This window comes from Girardinichthys multiradiatus, chromosome 17 (genome assembly GCF_021462225.1).
Source record: "Girardinichthys multiradiatus isolate DD_20200921_A chromosome 17, DD_fGirMul_XY1, whole genome shotgun sequence".
Taxonomy (NCBI): Eukaryota; Metazoa; Chordata; class Actinopteri; order Cyprinodontiformes; family Goodeidae; genus Girardinichthys; species Girardinichthys multiradiatus.
Window position 1 is genome coordinate 23,846,457 of NC_061809.1, and position 16,644 is coordinate 23,863,100.

Below are 16,644 nucleotides of genomic sequence, written 5' to 3' on the forward strand. Positions count from 1 at the left end.
ATAAAAGCTTTACCCCCTCACACTTATTTTATAGATATAAGCTTTGCTTTTTAGCATTTGTTAGCATATAATTAAATCCCTTTTAAAATTACTTTAATATTTCTGCTAGTGACACTGCAACTCCAAAGATTGATCTGTTGTGCAAAGAGTAAAAAAATGTATCTATTCTATATTTTTTTTTAATTGTGCATTATTCTTCTTAAAACTTATTGCTCAGTTATCCCTCGGATGCACACATCAATGTATTTTATGGGGATTTTACATGACAGACCAACACTTTGTAGAACCACATTTGTGGCAATTACAGCTGGAGGTTTTTTCGGGGTATTGCTTTGCACATTTACAGACTGATTATTTGGCCGATTCTACCTTTCAAAATGGTTTAATCTCAGTCAGATACAATGGACAGCAAGTCACAGCCCTTCTGAAACAATAGATATATACATAGATATATACCCCTGGCTATATAAAGGTTTTTTGTTCTGCCAGGAGATGACCTATGGAGGGTGCTAATGTTCCTCTTAATCTTAAACTGACCGCTGCAACTCCTGTAACGCAACACAAAGAAAAACACCACCATTAGATCATGCAGATGGATGTTAAATATTAAACAATTTTTAAGGAGGAGACTCTGCAACTATAAAACTGGCCTTTAGATTGCATAACAGAACATGCTATAGCCCTAATGAGGCTCATTAAGGTCTGACTTGGTCCAAGTTGCTTGTATTTAAGAAAGGTTCAAAGGTCCTAAATAGTTTTGCATAACTTTACCCTAGTGTTGTGAAGCCTTGTGGGTGACATTTATAGCTCACCTCATCCAGTCTCCTGTCAGTGCCTAGAGCCAGCAGATTATTGTACTCTCGCTCCAGAATCTGACGTGCCTGAAGGAAAAAAAAAATCTAACTACAACACGTGCTAATTTTCACATCCAGCTATTTTTAGCAGCATGGTAATAGAGGCAGCTGACACATTACGATATCCATGCCACATTCAAAAATTACCTATTTAGATGAGAGGAGTGAACATTCACAGGGCAATGTGCCAGATTGACAGTTGGCAGATCTGCATGTTCTGATTTTGATCCATCAGCTTTTAAAGGCCAATACTAATACTCGTGTTACACAGGCAGATAATTTTTGTGCTAATGAAATAAAAATGCTTTAACATTAACCACTTATCCAAATTTATTGGTGCATTGTGGAACAGTCTGCAGCACCTGAGTGTTTTGGGTGGGGATCTGGAGAAGCAGGGCCAGGCTGCTGTAGTCAAAGTTGTCATCAAGGGCAACCAGAGCTCCATGCACACCGCTCTCCAGCAGGATGTTAGCATAGTCCCTCAAGCCTATACTCTGCACCCAGCGGATGACCCTCTCATTACTCCACACCAGTACATCTGCAGGTGCAAATATTGACTTAAATAAAAACAAATATATATATATATTCAACAACATCATGACAGCAATGTTCCAAGATTGTTTTTCTTGCCTCTAATTTCATGCTGGCTTTGTTCCCTGCGTCTTTCCAGCTCCTTTCTGTCATAGTTGAGCTTCTTCAGACACATGATTCCATACTGTAAACTTGTTCTAATTTCAGAAAAACAGAGTGAAATCTGTTGCCCTTTTGCTAAACTGCTTGTAAAAGTATTCACACCCTTCTTCACATTCGTAGGTATTTTAAGTAATTAGAAAATGGAGTCCCTCTGCGTGTAATTAAATCTCTCAAAATAAAATGTGAAAAAGGGTTATGGATGGATACCTTTGCAAGACATTGTACTATAGATAACACAAGGAGAGGGAGAATTATTAAAATTCTATTTTATGTGCATATAGTCACTAAAATCCATGACAAAAGGTAAGTCAAGTACCTGTGGAAGCTGTCTACCATTTTGAGGTGTACCCTCAGGTCCTTCTTGGTGAGATGGTCCAACATGCGGGCGTCCACCAGGCACTCCATGAAGTAGCTGCGGTACTGAGGTAGTCCGAGACTGGGCAGCCACTCGTTTCCTATCCACTCATGATTCATGTCCCCGTAAGCAAGGGTCTGAGACAAAACGTGATCATTAAATAAAAAGATGTTGCCTTCTGTTGATTGAGATATGAAAAGCTTTTGACTTTACCTGTGCCCAGCTGCCCTCTTCGGAATCCGACTTCTGGAACAACACCCGGAAAAACAAAATTTGCCAATTATCTGCACATATTTAAACCATACTGCAGCTGCTTTAGAAATATAATTTTAAGTGCAGATAACATGCAAAGCTAAAACTGATCTAACTAATGTGTAAGCAAAGAAAAACAAACTCAACCAGTGGCCGTAGTAAAGGTCTTCTGGTTCCTGCCATAAAAATAAGCCTTTTCAAATGCAGTATACCTAGGTCTATCTAGGTCTGAAAAAGTTTTAAAAAGTCTTAATTATGCTAGCTAACGTCTTACATTTGTACAATTGTTTATCATTGCTTCTTCAACCAATAAACTTTCTATTTTTCTATTCCCTTTACAATGGGTAGGTCTGTACTCCTGAAACTAGTTTGCTGCGTATTTAGGCCGTGCTAATTCTTGTTATTCTGTCCACTACAAGCTGCTTTACCACATAAAGTGTAAATATGGTGAGGTCTGGATTGAATACAGGCATGAGGTTCATTAAACCCATCACCAGAAAATGTTGTGAGACTTGTTTTAAGGTGTTGAAGTTGGGTAAACTACAGGTCCTTCTCAAAATATTAGCATATTGTGATAAAGTTCATTATTTTCCATAATGTCATTATGAAACTTTAACATTCATATATTTTAGATTCATTGCACACTAACTGAAATATTTCAGGTCTTTTATTGTCTTAATACGGATGATTTTGGCATACAGCTCATGAAAACCCAAAATTCCTATCTCACAAAATTATATCATTAAAAGGGTCTCTAAACGAGCTATGAACCTAATCATCTGAATCAACGAGTTAACTCTAAACACCTGCAAAAGATTCCTGAGGCCTTTAAAACTCCCAGCCTGGTTCATCACTCAAAACCCCAATCATGGGTAAGACTGCCGACCTGACTGCTGTCCAGAAGGCCACTATTGACACCCTCAAGCAAGAGGGTAAGACACAGAAAGAAATTTCTGAACGAATAGGCTGTTCCCAGAGTGCTGTATCAAGGCACCTCAGTGGGAAGTCTGTGGGAAGGAAAAAGTGTGGCAGAAAATGCTGCACAACGAGAAGAGGTGACCGGACCCTGAGGAAGATTGTGGAGAAGGGCCGATTCCAGACCTTGGGGGACCTGCGGAAGCAGTGGACTGAGTCTGGAGTAGAAACATCCAGAACCACCGTGCACAGGCGTGTGCAGGAAATGGGCTACAGGTGCCGCATTCCCCAGGTCAAGCCACTTTTGAACCAGAAACAGCGGCAGAAGCGCCTGACCTGGGCTACAGAGAAGCAGCACTGGACTGTTGCTCAGTGGTCCAAAGTACTTTTTTCGGATGAAAGCAAATTCTGCATGTCATTCGGAAATCAAGGTGCCAGAGTCTGGAGGAAGACTGGGGAGAAGGAAATGCCAAAATGCCAGAAGTCCAGTGTCAAGTACCCACAGTCAGTGATGGTCTGGGGTGCCGTGTCAGCTGCTGGTGTTGGTCCACTGTGTTTTATCAAGGGCAGGGTCAATGCAGCTAGCTATCAGGAGATTTTGGAGCACTTCATGCTTCCATCTGCTGAAAAGCTTTATGGAGATGAAGATTTCATTTTTCAGCACGACCTGGCACCTGCTCACAGTGCCAAAACCACTGGTAAATGGTTTACTGACCATGGTATCACTGTGCTCAATTGGCCTGCCAACTCTCATGACCTGAACCCCATAGAGAATCTGTGGGATATTGTGAAGAGAACGTTGAGAGACCCAAGACTCAACACTCTGGATGAGCTAAAGGCCGCTATCGAAGCATCCTGGGCCTCCATAAGATCTCAGCAGTGCCACAGGCTGATTGCCTCCATGCCACGCCGTATTGAAGCAGTCATTTCTGCCAAAGGATTCCCGACCAAGTATTGAGTGCATAACTGTACATGATTATTTGAAGGTTGATGTTTTTTGTATTAAAAACACTTTTCTTTTATTGGTCGGATGAAATATGCTAATTTTGTGAGATAGGAATTTTGGGTTTTCATGAGCTGTATGCCAAAATCATCCGTATTAAGACAATAAAAGACCTGAAATATTTCAGTTAGTGTGCAATGAATCTAAAATATATGAATGTTAAATTTTCATCATGACATTATGGAAAATAATGAACTTTATCACAATATGCTAATATTCTGAGAAGGACCTGTACATTTGAAGGTCCATACAAGAGTTGAAAAATACCAGGATGAGCTGGCAAAGTTTATAATTTACTTAAAAAGGTATGTTAAATATAATTGATTAAAGTAGTTAGGTAAACCTTTGTTTTTTTGTTAATGATGTTCATTAAGTAAACTCACAGAAACCCTGCAAAGAGATCTTACATTTTACTAATTCTTTACCAACACTGAACAAACAGCAAGAGACATTTCTGCAAGTTATTAAGTTTTTTTATTTGCGTAAATAAACAATTTATTTTTGCATGGTTAAAGTAAAATTAAAAAGATTTGATCATATGACCTTATTTGATCTTGATTTCCCCTGGAGTCAAAGTGCTGAGGGTAGCTGAACATGATTACACATTCTGAATGAAATAATTGGGAATAAACAGCATATGACCGTGTTTTCTTTCAGTGAGCCAATCTGTCTTTCAAATTTAATATTTGTCTTGGTTTTCAAAAATTATTTCATAGTCTTCCTTTGTGTTTTGATTGGTTTACAATCATTTCTAAAAACAAAATGTTAGTTAGGCCACTTAACTCGGACATATGACTCATTCAGGCATAAGTAGACAAGTCAAAAAGACAATTAGTTCTAATTTAGATTGAATCTTAAAAAAAAAAAAAACCCAAAGATAAAATGGTTTGAGGGAATCAAATTGCGTTTTTAGCACCAACAAGGTGATTCACAGAGTTATTATCTTAAAAGTTTATATACTGAAGATGAAGGGTGATGCATCTGCATACTGTTCATCTGCTGTAGATGTAGTTGTTTTATGCCTGATACTTCATTTCTACTCCACTATCATTACTATTAATCACAAACTGCAAAATATTCTTAACCACTCTCAATTCTGACCTTAGATAAGCAAAAAGATTTGATGTTTGCCCTTCAGTTTTGAAAATGCACTCAGCTAATTTACGACAAAATATTGCTCAAATCTTCAAGCCAGATATTAGTACAAAGAGTCTAAAAGAGGTTTTAACCATTGCATGCCTTCTCTGTTTGTCACCTTGCTCTACACTGAGATCTTGACTAACACACTGATGCAGGAAGAAATGTTTGACAAGGACACATTGGGACTGACCGTTTTGGAAGGAGCTGCCAGGGTCTCCATCTCCTCATGGGTCACCCATACGTTGCCTGATGGCTACAACAGGCGGAGCCCAAGAGACAGAGCAGTAGCAGCAGGATTGGTAGTAGAGGTCCATTAGGAGGGGCAAGCAGTATTAAAGAAGAAGAGCAGCACCACTGTAAGCCAATAGTGTTATAGCATCACGGTCAGATGATGAAACCCACCAGGGGTCAAAGAAAATGTGCAAAGGACAAAAAACACAGTACAGCACAGAACATCTCAATGTTGGCATACAATCAACAAATGCAATGCCATGCAAAACAAAGATCATTACACCAAGAGACACAAATATGACATGTTACTCATCCCTCACTATCCACGCTATTCCAGTGCCACATTATAACTGGCTGTAATCAAAGTTATAAGAAGAAATCCATCTGTTTTATTTCACTTGATGTATAGATCACAAAGTAGACTGAAGGATCTAAAAGCACAAATTTGTCCTAATGAATGGGCCAACAGGTGTTTGGAGAAAATATATTGGGTGCTGGTGATTTCACCTATTCACCAGTTTGTACTTCTGTTGTTTTGGTCAATTTGTACCCAACTTTTCGTCTGCCATGGGGCGTCCATTCTGACAATACGTTTTTAATACTCCACCTAAAGGTGTTTTAATAGACAATGATTTATAGCAAGTTAGTTAAAGAACTGCAATTTTTCTCATTTCCTTGATAATTGTGTTATGACCCCAATAAATAAAAAATAGCAATAGGTCGCTCAGGGTTTTTCTGGAACTATGGAGCATTATATTATCTTCAGAATAATATAATGCAATTAAATTAAACCATAGGTAAGTGATCTCAGAATTATTAGGAATATATCCGTAAAATTCATCAAAATGCTTAACTAATATCAGACAAACACTGATGTGCAAAGAGGAGTGATATTGACCAAAAATGTTAATCATGATATTGTTTTTTCGCTATTCTCTTAAATCTATATCTGCTTTCAGTCAGAGCCCCACAAAAAGAAATACTTAACTAAAAATACAAGTTACTAAGTATAAAATAGGCTATTTTGCTAAATCCAGCAATGCAACTGTGCTGCTGAAAATTGCGCAATAAATGCACTAAAAACCAGTTGAGTGAATGTATAGTTCCCAGCTATATCCTCTGAAGCAAATCAATAACCCTAATGTCTAACTGGTGTGAAGGAATATGTTTAGTCTAAGGTGACTCTTTTAACCTGACCCTGATCATTCACTATTGATATTTCTTTGAAAATGACTCATAAAATAAAATCAAAGCCTGAGAAAGCATGTCACTCATGATGAATTTCAAACTGGTAGTGTGCTTTAGTGAAGTTTCAAGGGATCTGGAGCTAATTGGTCAAAGAGATGGGAATGGAAAAAGGAACATGAGGGACGAGTACCATCACAGTTAATAAAGAACTGAAAAAAGGCAAAAAAAAAGGTTATCAAGCATTTTAGTTATGAGGGTTGCGTGCAAAAACATCCAACTTAAATGCATGTCCTTTTTTTGGATTATTAAATGCATTATCCTAGCTCTATCGGGCTCTGTGGGCAAAACTCTTTAGTGTGGATGCTGTTTCTGAGGCAGCAAAATTCAAAGGTGGTCACTTTTCAGTCATGTTAGCAATGACAGAGGAACCCCTGAGATATAAGAAGGAAACTGTTTTCCTAGGACATTTCTGCAGCTCATCCAGGCTGCAGACAGTGAAAGAGAGCAAGACTTTCAGCAGATAACTGAAACGCTGAACATATTCCAGTCAAAGTGCTCTGTTATATCTTTCTGAGCTTTAAACCTCAGTCTGTCATGACATATGCTGGCTGCATCAGGGAGCTATAAAAGCAACATGTCTGATTTTGCCTAAAGTGTATTATGTTTTGTATTATGTTAATTACAGTCAGACCTGCTTTAGAGGTACAATTTGTGACTCTTCAAAACAGCTTGATCCTGTAACTTTAAAAAGGTATAAAAAAAAAAAACACTTAGAATTTAAAAAGGTGAAATCTAAAGTGATAAAAATGCATATAGTAAAAAGTATAAATATAACACGAAGGCTGCTGTTTGACTGAGGTTTCTAAAAATATCTTAAATTATTTCCTAATTCTGCCTAAATAACTTGTGAATTATGTCTTCCTTTAATTCAGTTGCAGCTTTATACAAATGTTTATAAAAATCTAAGCCCACTTAGAGTCCATTTGAAGGCACAACTCACAGTTCTGGTGGTGGGTGGGGCCGAGGGGCTGGTGAGGGAGACCATCTCCTGGATGGCCAGACGAAGTTTGAGCCTGTGCAGGGGGTTGCTGATTCCAATCTCCCTCTGGATCTCGGTGTCCGAAAGGGCGGACATGATGGCACCACTCTTCACGTTGGCACGGCACGCCGCCACATACCAGGCTGGCATTCCCAACCACAACTACAACATAGTAGAAAACAGAGGGTGATGAGGAAAGTATTGACTGTGCCTCTGCTTTCACCCACCTCAACTCTTTCACTAACAAGTTGTTAACCACATTTACCATGCCATTAGGATTTTTGTATTCGAGACAAAATATATAAGTTGTTCAAATACCTTGGGTCATTATATTCCTGCTGTGTAAAAAGCAGCAGAGATGGTGAAGATTGTGGAAGTGCTGGAAAAGGGCATAATCTTTTACAAGAAAGGGACTTTTTTCAATGAATATGATTTATCTTTCACATATTTATTCATTTAATCTATTTTCCAATTATAGTCCAGAGTTTTCCTGTTGAAACGTGTCCTTTAAGAATCAACATGCTGCTCCAGACCATTGGTTTTCCATCTCGCCATAACAACTGACTGGTTGGATTTAGCTCATATTTTTTTGCCATTAAAACTGTCAGAGTAAAAATGCATAATGCTTGCAAAAATTGTTGATCATCAGCAGCTCAAAAATATGTGCATCAGCCCCATAATCCCATTTGACTCTATGCTTATTTGGAACAGTATGATAGGAGGGTTGGAAAGGTCATAAGCAGACTGATGGCTGTACAATATCAACTGAGAGGCAGGGGGCAGTCTATTTTTGCATTGTACTCAAATTATTTCTCTTTTCAGGAATGCCATGAATTAAACTAAGATATTTGTATCCCTTTTTCATATTAATACCAAATTATGTGAAGTGAATAACACCTCAGTCCAAGATTCACGCTCTTCCTAGAGCTACAACCTGCATCAGGGCGCTGAACCAAAAAACAACAAAGAAATAAGGGGATTTCAACAGCTAGAAGTTATCAATACGTTGTCGACTTTACCTGGGTTTATAGTCACTAAGTGTTTTCTTTTAAACAAAAAGACCCTTACTAAAACAAGAAGGCACTACCATACATAGATAGTATCTGTCAGGTCACATTCTTTAAATCCCTTCCTCTAATCACATAAGGGACAGTTTTCTTGAGAAAAAAGTACCTTCTTTAGCAGGAATATATAAAGTGAATATGTCCGCTTAGTGGCAAAACAGAAAAAGGATGGATTAAACTACAATGATGAAAAAAATGGAGAAAAACATTGGGTGTACACAGTCCCTCCATTGTAAACTCCTTTCCCTCCAGGATTATAAAACAATCTGAATGTTGAATTTAAGTGAAAGAACAACCGAATCCTCAGGAGAGAGGACATAGCACAGTTTATGCCACAGTTCACAGTTTAGCCTGAAGTTTATCAGGTAAAGAAAATGTTTACTTTTATGATTCTTACATTTTCTTTCCTTTGACAGAACAAAGCATCTGTTGTTGTCTGCAGATTGCATCAAGTAAACTGCTCCCAATAAACAATTCTCTAATGCATATTTAGGAATGATCACTAATTTTAGCTGTCACTTTTTTTAGTTGAGTCTGAGCCAAATGAAAGAATGTGTGTGACTGCAGCTAACATCCAACTGGGTATCGATATTTAAACTTTTCTTCCATCAATGACATCTAACATTAGGTTAAAGTAACATTTCAGGACTGAACAAAATGTTGCGTGGAAACCACCTAGATTGATCAAGTTTGCAGTGAGGCTTGAGAAACCACAGCATTGCTTGCTAATATAAAGAAGGCTGGTCAGATGAGTTGCTGGAGAAACATGCTGATGAAGGGCCTGTGCACAACACAGTAACAATGTTTTTCAGAATCAGGCCAGAAATTACACCAATCTGAATGCTGCCTGAATTTTATTGTTTTAAATTTGTTTTCTCAATTACAGCAGGCAATTGCAACCATGGTGAATTGAAGGTAGACTAGGTCTACTGAAGAGTGCTTTTAAATCCCTGCATATGGTGCAGGTTTTTAGGTCTCCAACCTCCTGATGTCAAGCAACATTTTTTCTGACTTTCTCCACCTCACTGGATACATGACTATAAAATATTCTCTTATTCTCTTACGTACCCCTGAAGCTGAAGACTTGGCCATCAATACTTTTGTCTTCGGTGGTCATTTTGTTACGCTCTATTGCCATAGTATGGTTTTCTAAACATAAACATAAGTCTTTGACTACTTTCTTGACTGCCTTGTGCTTGCTTTTTTCGTATTTTACGTAAAATAAACTGTTCTCAATCTCAATCATTGAAATTATTAGAAGTATCTTGAGCTATATATCCAAAAAACAACTAAAAAGGAAAAAAAAAAAATTATATTTGCCCTTCTTAAAGCTTAAATCAGCTGAGGAGATGTTTCAGCCCTTTTGTCCACATTGGGAGAGTCATCTCCAGAATAAGACAAAACAGTGAAATCAGCAATAAAACATTTTTGTATATTTTTCTACAGCATTTTCAATTGAAACATTAATAAAATGGTTAAAGTCTGAAAATCTTCAACCTTAATCAAAGATTTTATAGAAATTTTGCCATTCCCCAAGTCCCGTCTTGAAAAGGCACCCCTCATGAAAATAAAATCTGTAATTTTTAGCTATAAACCTACAATTGATAATTCTGTACCAACATCTACTCTCTATAAGTTATGTAAAGTTACTCTAAAACTCTTTGCAAAGGTATAAACTAAGGAATTTTAGATCAACTTCATGGAGGCAGACTTCCACTTTCCTATGCCTTTGTGGCAGAGAAGAGACAAAAGTGAGCTTCTGATATTCAATATTCTGGTGTTCTGTTTAACAATCTGGTGTTCAGCAACCACAAACATTACTTTTTGATTTTTACACAGTGCTTACACTCTGAGATACAACTCAGAAGGAACATGTAATAATACAATGTAAAAAAGTCTACTCATATGTTTTTAACCTGGTATATGCAGTAAATAGCAAGGAACGGTATAAATAAATGACCCCAGAAATCTACCCTGGAAAATATCCTAAAAAGGCCTTACAGTAAATCAAGCTCTAATGGGTTAAAATGGTCCAGGATTGATTTAGCTGTGACAGAAACGGCTTTTTTTACAACATAAAAAGCTGTTTACCTCCAGCCAGGCTACAACTGTGGGGCCATCCCACTGGGCGAAAGGTAAGCCTTTCCTCCTGGCCTCCTCCAAAAGCTCATGCCTGAGGGCAGGGACAGATGAGAGCTTGATTGAACATGGAAACATGTACGTCTTAATCATACAGCTGATCAGTCTAATCCATCTTATTAAAAACTCTTATCCTCACAAACGTTCCCCAAATCCATGAAGCAACACTGCTGTGTTTTTGTTGTTCTATCTTATGTGCATGGAGTTCTTCTTCCTCTGTGCGCCTAGTGTATGAGAGGTTAGCACTCCCTCTCATTTTATCTCCGAGACCAGCCAGTACACCAAGCGTGCTGAAAAGTGCAACACTTTATCGTTTATCTCTGCTCACAAAGTTGAGAAAGGGCATGAATCTAGCTCCACTGTTAAAGATGCACAATCTTACACACAGGTTGTAAAATTATGTATGACGTTTTTTTTCCCCAAATCCCTGCTCCTCAGAACCATTTTCATCTCAATTGTACAACTTGTTTTCTTAAGATCACACAAAATTTGTCAGCTGTTCTTTAAACATACTACTGTGTACAGTTCCTCGCAAAAGTATTCATACTCCACATTTTTATCATGATACAACTTCAAATTTCAATGAAGATTTTATATGATAGACCAACACACATTTGTTTAAAATTGTGAAATGGAAGGACATTGATTCATGGTTTTTACATTTTTTGTTTTACAAAACATTTGTATTAATCCCCTTTACTCTGATATTCTTAAATAAAATCCAGCGTAACCAACTTTCTTCAGAACTTAAAAATGAATAAAAACCTCACTAAATTTAATCTCAGTACAAATGCATGTCACAGTTTGTTAAAGAAAAATAAGTAAAGAGAATCATGAAGGCAATGATGTTGAGACGTTTTAAGCTGGTTTAGTTATAAAACAGACTCTGTAGCTTTGAACATCTCATGAAGCACATTCTCCATAAACTAAAGGCGTATGGCACAAAGAAAAGCTGACCGGTGCTAACTGGAGGAAGGAGGATACAGGGCAAACCTAGTTGTAAACCTGTTGAATGCTTCCAGAGATTTGAGACTGGAGCAGATTGTTTACCATCCAGCAGGACAATGACCTCAAACATACAGCCAGAGCTACAATGAATACGTTTAAATCAAAGCATATTCATGTGTTGAAATGGCCCAGTCAAAATCCAGACCTAAATCCAATTGAGAATCTTGACAAGAAATGATTTTGACAGATGCTCTTCATCCAATCTGACTGAGCTTGAGCTATTTTGCAATGAACAGGTAAAAATGTCAATCTCTAGAACAAAGCTTGTAGAGACACTAAGGTGGTTCAACTAAGTATCAACTTGGAGGTATATACACTAAATACAAACACACTTTCCAGATTTTGAATCATAAACATATTTGAAAACCATGAATCCTTTTCCTTCCCCTTAACAATTATGCACTACAATTCACTGCATATCACAAGAAATACTTTCATAGGTCTGTTTGTAACATGAAAAAAATGTGAAAAAGTACAAGGAGTATGAATATATTTACAAGACATTATATATTAATACAGAATAACCAATTTAGATAATGGCCTCTCCTTGAAGGGAGCCTACGGCATGTGCTAAGTGTGAACACAAACATCCACCTGGATGGCACTCACTGAAGCTAGATATCACACTGCTAATCTAAGCAGGATTTCCAAACTCATCCCAGTTCAGCCACTCACACTTTATCCTGCTGTTACAGATTTGTTTGTACTCGTATAAAGATGCAGTGTTTGAATTATGCAGTAGGGTCATTTTATGTACAAGTTTTCCTCTCATTTTCTGGGCTGAGGTCCATGGTTTTGTTTAGCAGGTGGTGAAGTGCATCCTGAGAGAGCTGAGTAAGATTTTGCTGTGCCTCACTTGGAGCTGACCTAGTCAGTGTGATGTAAATTGCACCTTATTGACTAGAAGCAGTGAATAGATCCTTTTGGTTTGTCATGAACACAGCTATTTGTATTATACCGAATCCTCCCACACTGAGATGGAGGACTGTTAAACAGCCAAAAGTGCCTTACAAACATCCCAATATGTACACACAGAAATATTTCAATATTCTGTTTTGTAAACACATTTCATAACAAAAAAAACCCTCAACAATCCATTCCTTTGGTGTGCTGTCAAAGGGTTTGACAAATTGAAGGAGTGGGCAAAGAAAAAAACATGATATATGTAGCACCAGAGCATTGAAGGCTATAGTACAGTGAAAGGGTGCATTAACAAACAACAGTGGATTGCAGAAATATTTATACCCCTTGAACTTTTCCACATTTTGTTAAGCTGAAGCTACAAACTTCAGTGTGCTTTACTGGGATTGTATTTGATAGTTCAGCACATAGTAGTGCATAATAATAAATATTTTTCTTAAATATAAAAATCTGAAAAGTGTGGCATGCATTTGTATTTACCCCCCTGAGTCAATACTTTGCTGCAAACCCTTTGCTGCAATTACAAATGAAAGTCTTTAGGTTTGTGTCTCAGGTTTTGCTCATCATTTTGAGCAAAACCGTGTGGTAGGACGGATGTTTTTCATCGTCACCACTGCTCCATGACATGTTCAAAGCTACCGTTTCATACTTTGAACATCTCCACAACATTATCTCCAAAATATCTGGTGTGTTACTTTGTCTTTATAATGCTGCTAACCAATGTTCTAAAGCAAACCTCTGAGGCTAGCATCATTTATACTAGAGGTGGGACTTAAATGCATCAATGTTGATTAATTGATTACAGAAAAGACTGTGGAAGGTAAACCCATATGCCTTCTGAACAAATGTTTAGATTACCTCAAACGAGTTACCACAACCATGCAGATGACACACAGCTCTACATTACAATGTCATCAGGTGACTATGAACCCATTCAAACGATGGGTAGATGCATAGAACAAGTGTATACGTAGATGTGCCATTAGGTTCTTCATTTGAATAAAAACCAAACTGGAGATCTTTTTTTGGACCAAGGGAGAGCGATCAAGAGTCAGCACACAGCTTCACTTATTACAGATAAAAACTACTGATCGGGCCTAAAATCTGGGTGTAGTGATGGTCTCAGACCTGAACCTTAAGAGGCACAAAAAGACTATCAATAAGTCGGCCTTTTATCACCTTAAGAACATTTCCAGGTTTAAAGGACTAATGTCCCAGCAGGATGTACGTGAGTTTGTCTATAGTGAAAATGATTACTGGAACAGTGTTTTCACAGGTCTGCCTAAAAAGTCAGTTCAACACATGCAGCTGACCCAGAACACTGCTGCCCGCGTCCTCACTGAAACTACACACTCACTGAGCACATCACCCTAGTTCTAAAGTCTTTACCCTGGCTCCATGTATCTCAGAGAATAGACTATATAAGTACTTCTGTTACTCGAAAAGAAATGTTGAAAACTATTCATAATTGTCCTTCCACTTCACAATTACTCACTACTTCGTGTAGGTCTATCACAAAAAATCCCAATAATATACATTAAAATTTGATATTATGGGATAAAATAAGTGCATTTAAAGTTTAAAGGGCATAATTACTTCTGCAAGGCACCATATATGGTAAACAAAAAGCCTACAGATGATAGAAGAAATATGTTCATCCAAATACAACCAAGTGCATTCACTGTCTTTATCTATTTAGCGCAAGGGGGAGATAGTTCATGTTTTATGTTCAGCCCGGGTCTAATGCATGTTGAAATACATCCTCTGAACATAGCTGGGGAGAGGGAAGTCAGGAAAAAGTTATGATAAATCAAAAACTGATAAAAACTTTAAACATTCCCATAACCAGACACTTTACCTGGTTATTTCACACACAGGAAAAGATAAAGACACATAAAAGGAGAGAAGAGAGACTGGTGTGAAAATTAAGTCTTAGTTTTAGCGGCGGCACAACCTCTATCCTCTATCCAGCAGTAGGTGCAGCTGCCATTGAACTGTAAAAAGGGTTGAGGGGAGGTGGGGGAAACATCTTCAGATGGTAGATGAAAACAGAAAGAAAGCAATGGCTTTGTTAACAGCCACACAGGAAGGATAGATGGATAGATAGATAAGAGACGTCAGCTTTGGCACTGGTCTTTCAGGACATGGTTGGACAGACAGAAGAGATGGCAGACAGGGCAATAATGGCTGCAACAATGGTCCAGGAGGTCAGTTAGATATCCTCACAACAACTTACCCGCTTTGTTAGAGTCAGAGGATGATGAAAGGGAGAGTAAGGGTCAGAGAGAAAGAGGGGGAGAAGGAGCGACGGGGAGACAAAAGTACACAAATGTTAATGAATTAAAAGGCAATTAACAAAATGACTTTAAAAACGCACATACACACTCACCCACCCACACACACACACACACACAAGTCTCACTATGGAGGACATTCGTTTTACAGGAGCATCTGTAGACCAGTGAAAGAAAATGTCATCTTCAACACATCTCGTGCAGCAGAAGAAATGAGAAATGCGTTGAAACAACAACACCCCAACTTCCATGGCCTTACATTCAAATGCTCAGTTACATTCAAGTACTTTTTGAAGGAAAAACAACTATTCTACAATGAGATCACGGTGGTTTTGTTTGATCGATCAAAATGCTGAAATGGAAAAGAGCAGCAAGCAGCTTATAATGGCATGCAGTGTAGAGGAGGCACCAAGATGCAAGGTGGTGGCGAGGCCCGGGTCCCGGACACCGCTATGGAGAAGTCAGTGCAGTGGGAGGAAAACAGCACATTTGTCAAAATACAACAACCACTTTATACTGACGAACTACATGGGAGGCAAAGTTATTTGTCATGACAACTCAATGTGCACTTCAAGCAAATGACATTCATCATTTGGCACTGGAGGATGGCAAATGCACGCACGCACACACACACACACTACACTACACGTTGTGCAACTTTCCAAAGTGTAATCTATGAGTGTAGTGTTGGGAAAGCTGCCTATATCGTCCAAATTGACAGAGCTTCTCTGTTGGATTAATTGGCTTTACAGGCTGGGTCAATAGTCTGACTTTGGCTCTGTGTGTGAATACATTGACGCTAACATCCGCTCCTGGACACTGATCCAGCTTCTGCTTTCTATTGACCATGTTCTCAGCATAGGATTTGCTATTTCGTACATTGCAGGGGGTGTTGGAGGACCAGGTAATCAGTGGAAATAGAGGCTGTCAGAATGAATTTGACTGTATTGTAGCAGTAAGTGTTTGTGCAGAAGAGTTTATGCATCCATTTTAAAAATAACTAACAGAATGGTTGTGTGTTTTCTAATTAAAACTGTGGTCACAGCAACTCATGATCTTACTTCTTTTTTAATCTGCGGTCCTTCTCAGCCTGAGTTCCTAACTTGCCCACCCCCGTGTCCTGGCCCAATGCGTCTGGGTCCATCATCGTGGCTGACAAAGAAGGAGAAAATGCTTGACAATTTTAATGCATCAACAACAATATGGTACATTTATTAGACTATCATTATTGTTTAGATCCTTCACTTTGATGGCATAAACAAATGACTAGTTTCATTCATTGTGCTTCAAACTTATCGACACTACTTGTAAAAACCTGTCAGAAAGGTCTTAAAAAAATGAATATTTTACTGCAGAACCATAATCCAGAATCCCACAATTAGCGAAAAAAAGAATTATCGGCAGTGCCACACAGCCTCCTTTTACTGATAGGACATAAAATAACTCTCTTAAGGTTTCTTCTCAACAGCTCACCCCACATGTTTTCTGTAGGATGCAGATCTGTGGACTGAGATGACCTGGACACAATGTTGATTATATGTCTGCTAA

General features: G+C 38.2%; 1 protein-coding gene across 12 annotated transcripts in view; it reads right to left on the reverse strand.

The window, feature by feature from the left end:
- ppfia2 (PTPRF interacting protein alpha 2) overlaps positions 1–16,644 on the reverse strand; it is a 222,827-nt gene that overhangs the window by 6,654 nt on the left and 199,529 nt on the right. For 8 of the 12 annotated variants that reach the window (XM_047390065.1, XM_047390062.1, XM_047390063.1 and 5 more), the window contains 10 exons: positions 16,158–16,248; positions 15,039–15,041; positions 10,826–10,907; positions 7,632–7,832; positions 5,403–5,465; positions 2,116–2,148; positions 1,864–2,039; positions 1,485–1,582; positions 1,217–1,392; positions 813–881 (listed from right to left, as the gene is read on the reverse strand). In XM_047390065.1, the coding sequence (XP_047246021.1) occupies positions 813–881; positions 1,217–1,392; positions 1,485–1,582; positions 1,864–2,039; positions 2,116–2,148; positions 5,403–5,465; positions 7,632–7,832; positions 10,826–10,907; positions 15,039–15,041; positions 16,158–16,248 (992 nt within the window). The remainder of the gene's footprint in view (positions 1–812; positions 882–1,216; positions 1,393–1,484; positions 1,583–1,863; positions 2,040–2,115; positions 2,149–5,402; positions 5,466–7,631; positions 7,833–10,825; positions 10,908–15,038; positions 15,042–16,157; positions 16,249–16,644) is intronic. The other 4 variants (XM_047390071.1, XM_047390072.1, XM_047390061.1 and 1 more) reach the window with 2 other exon arrangements.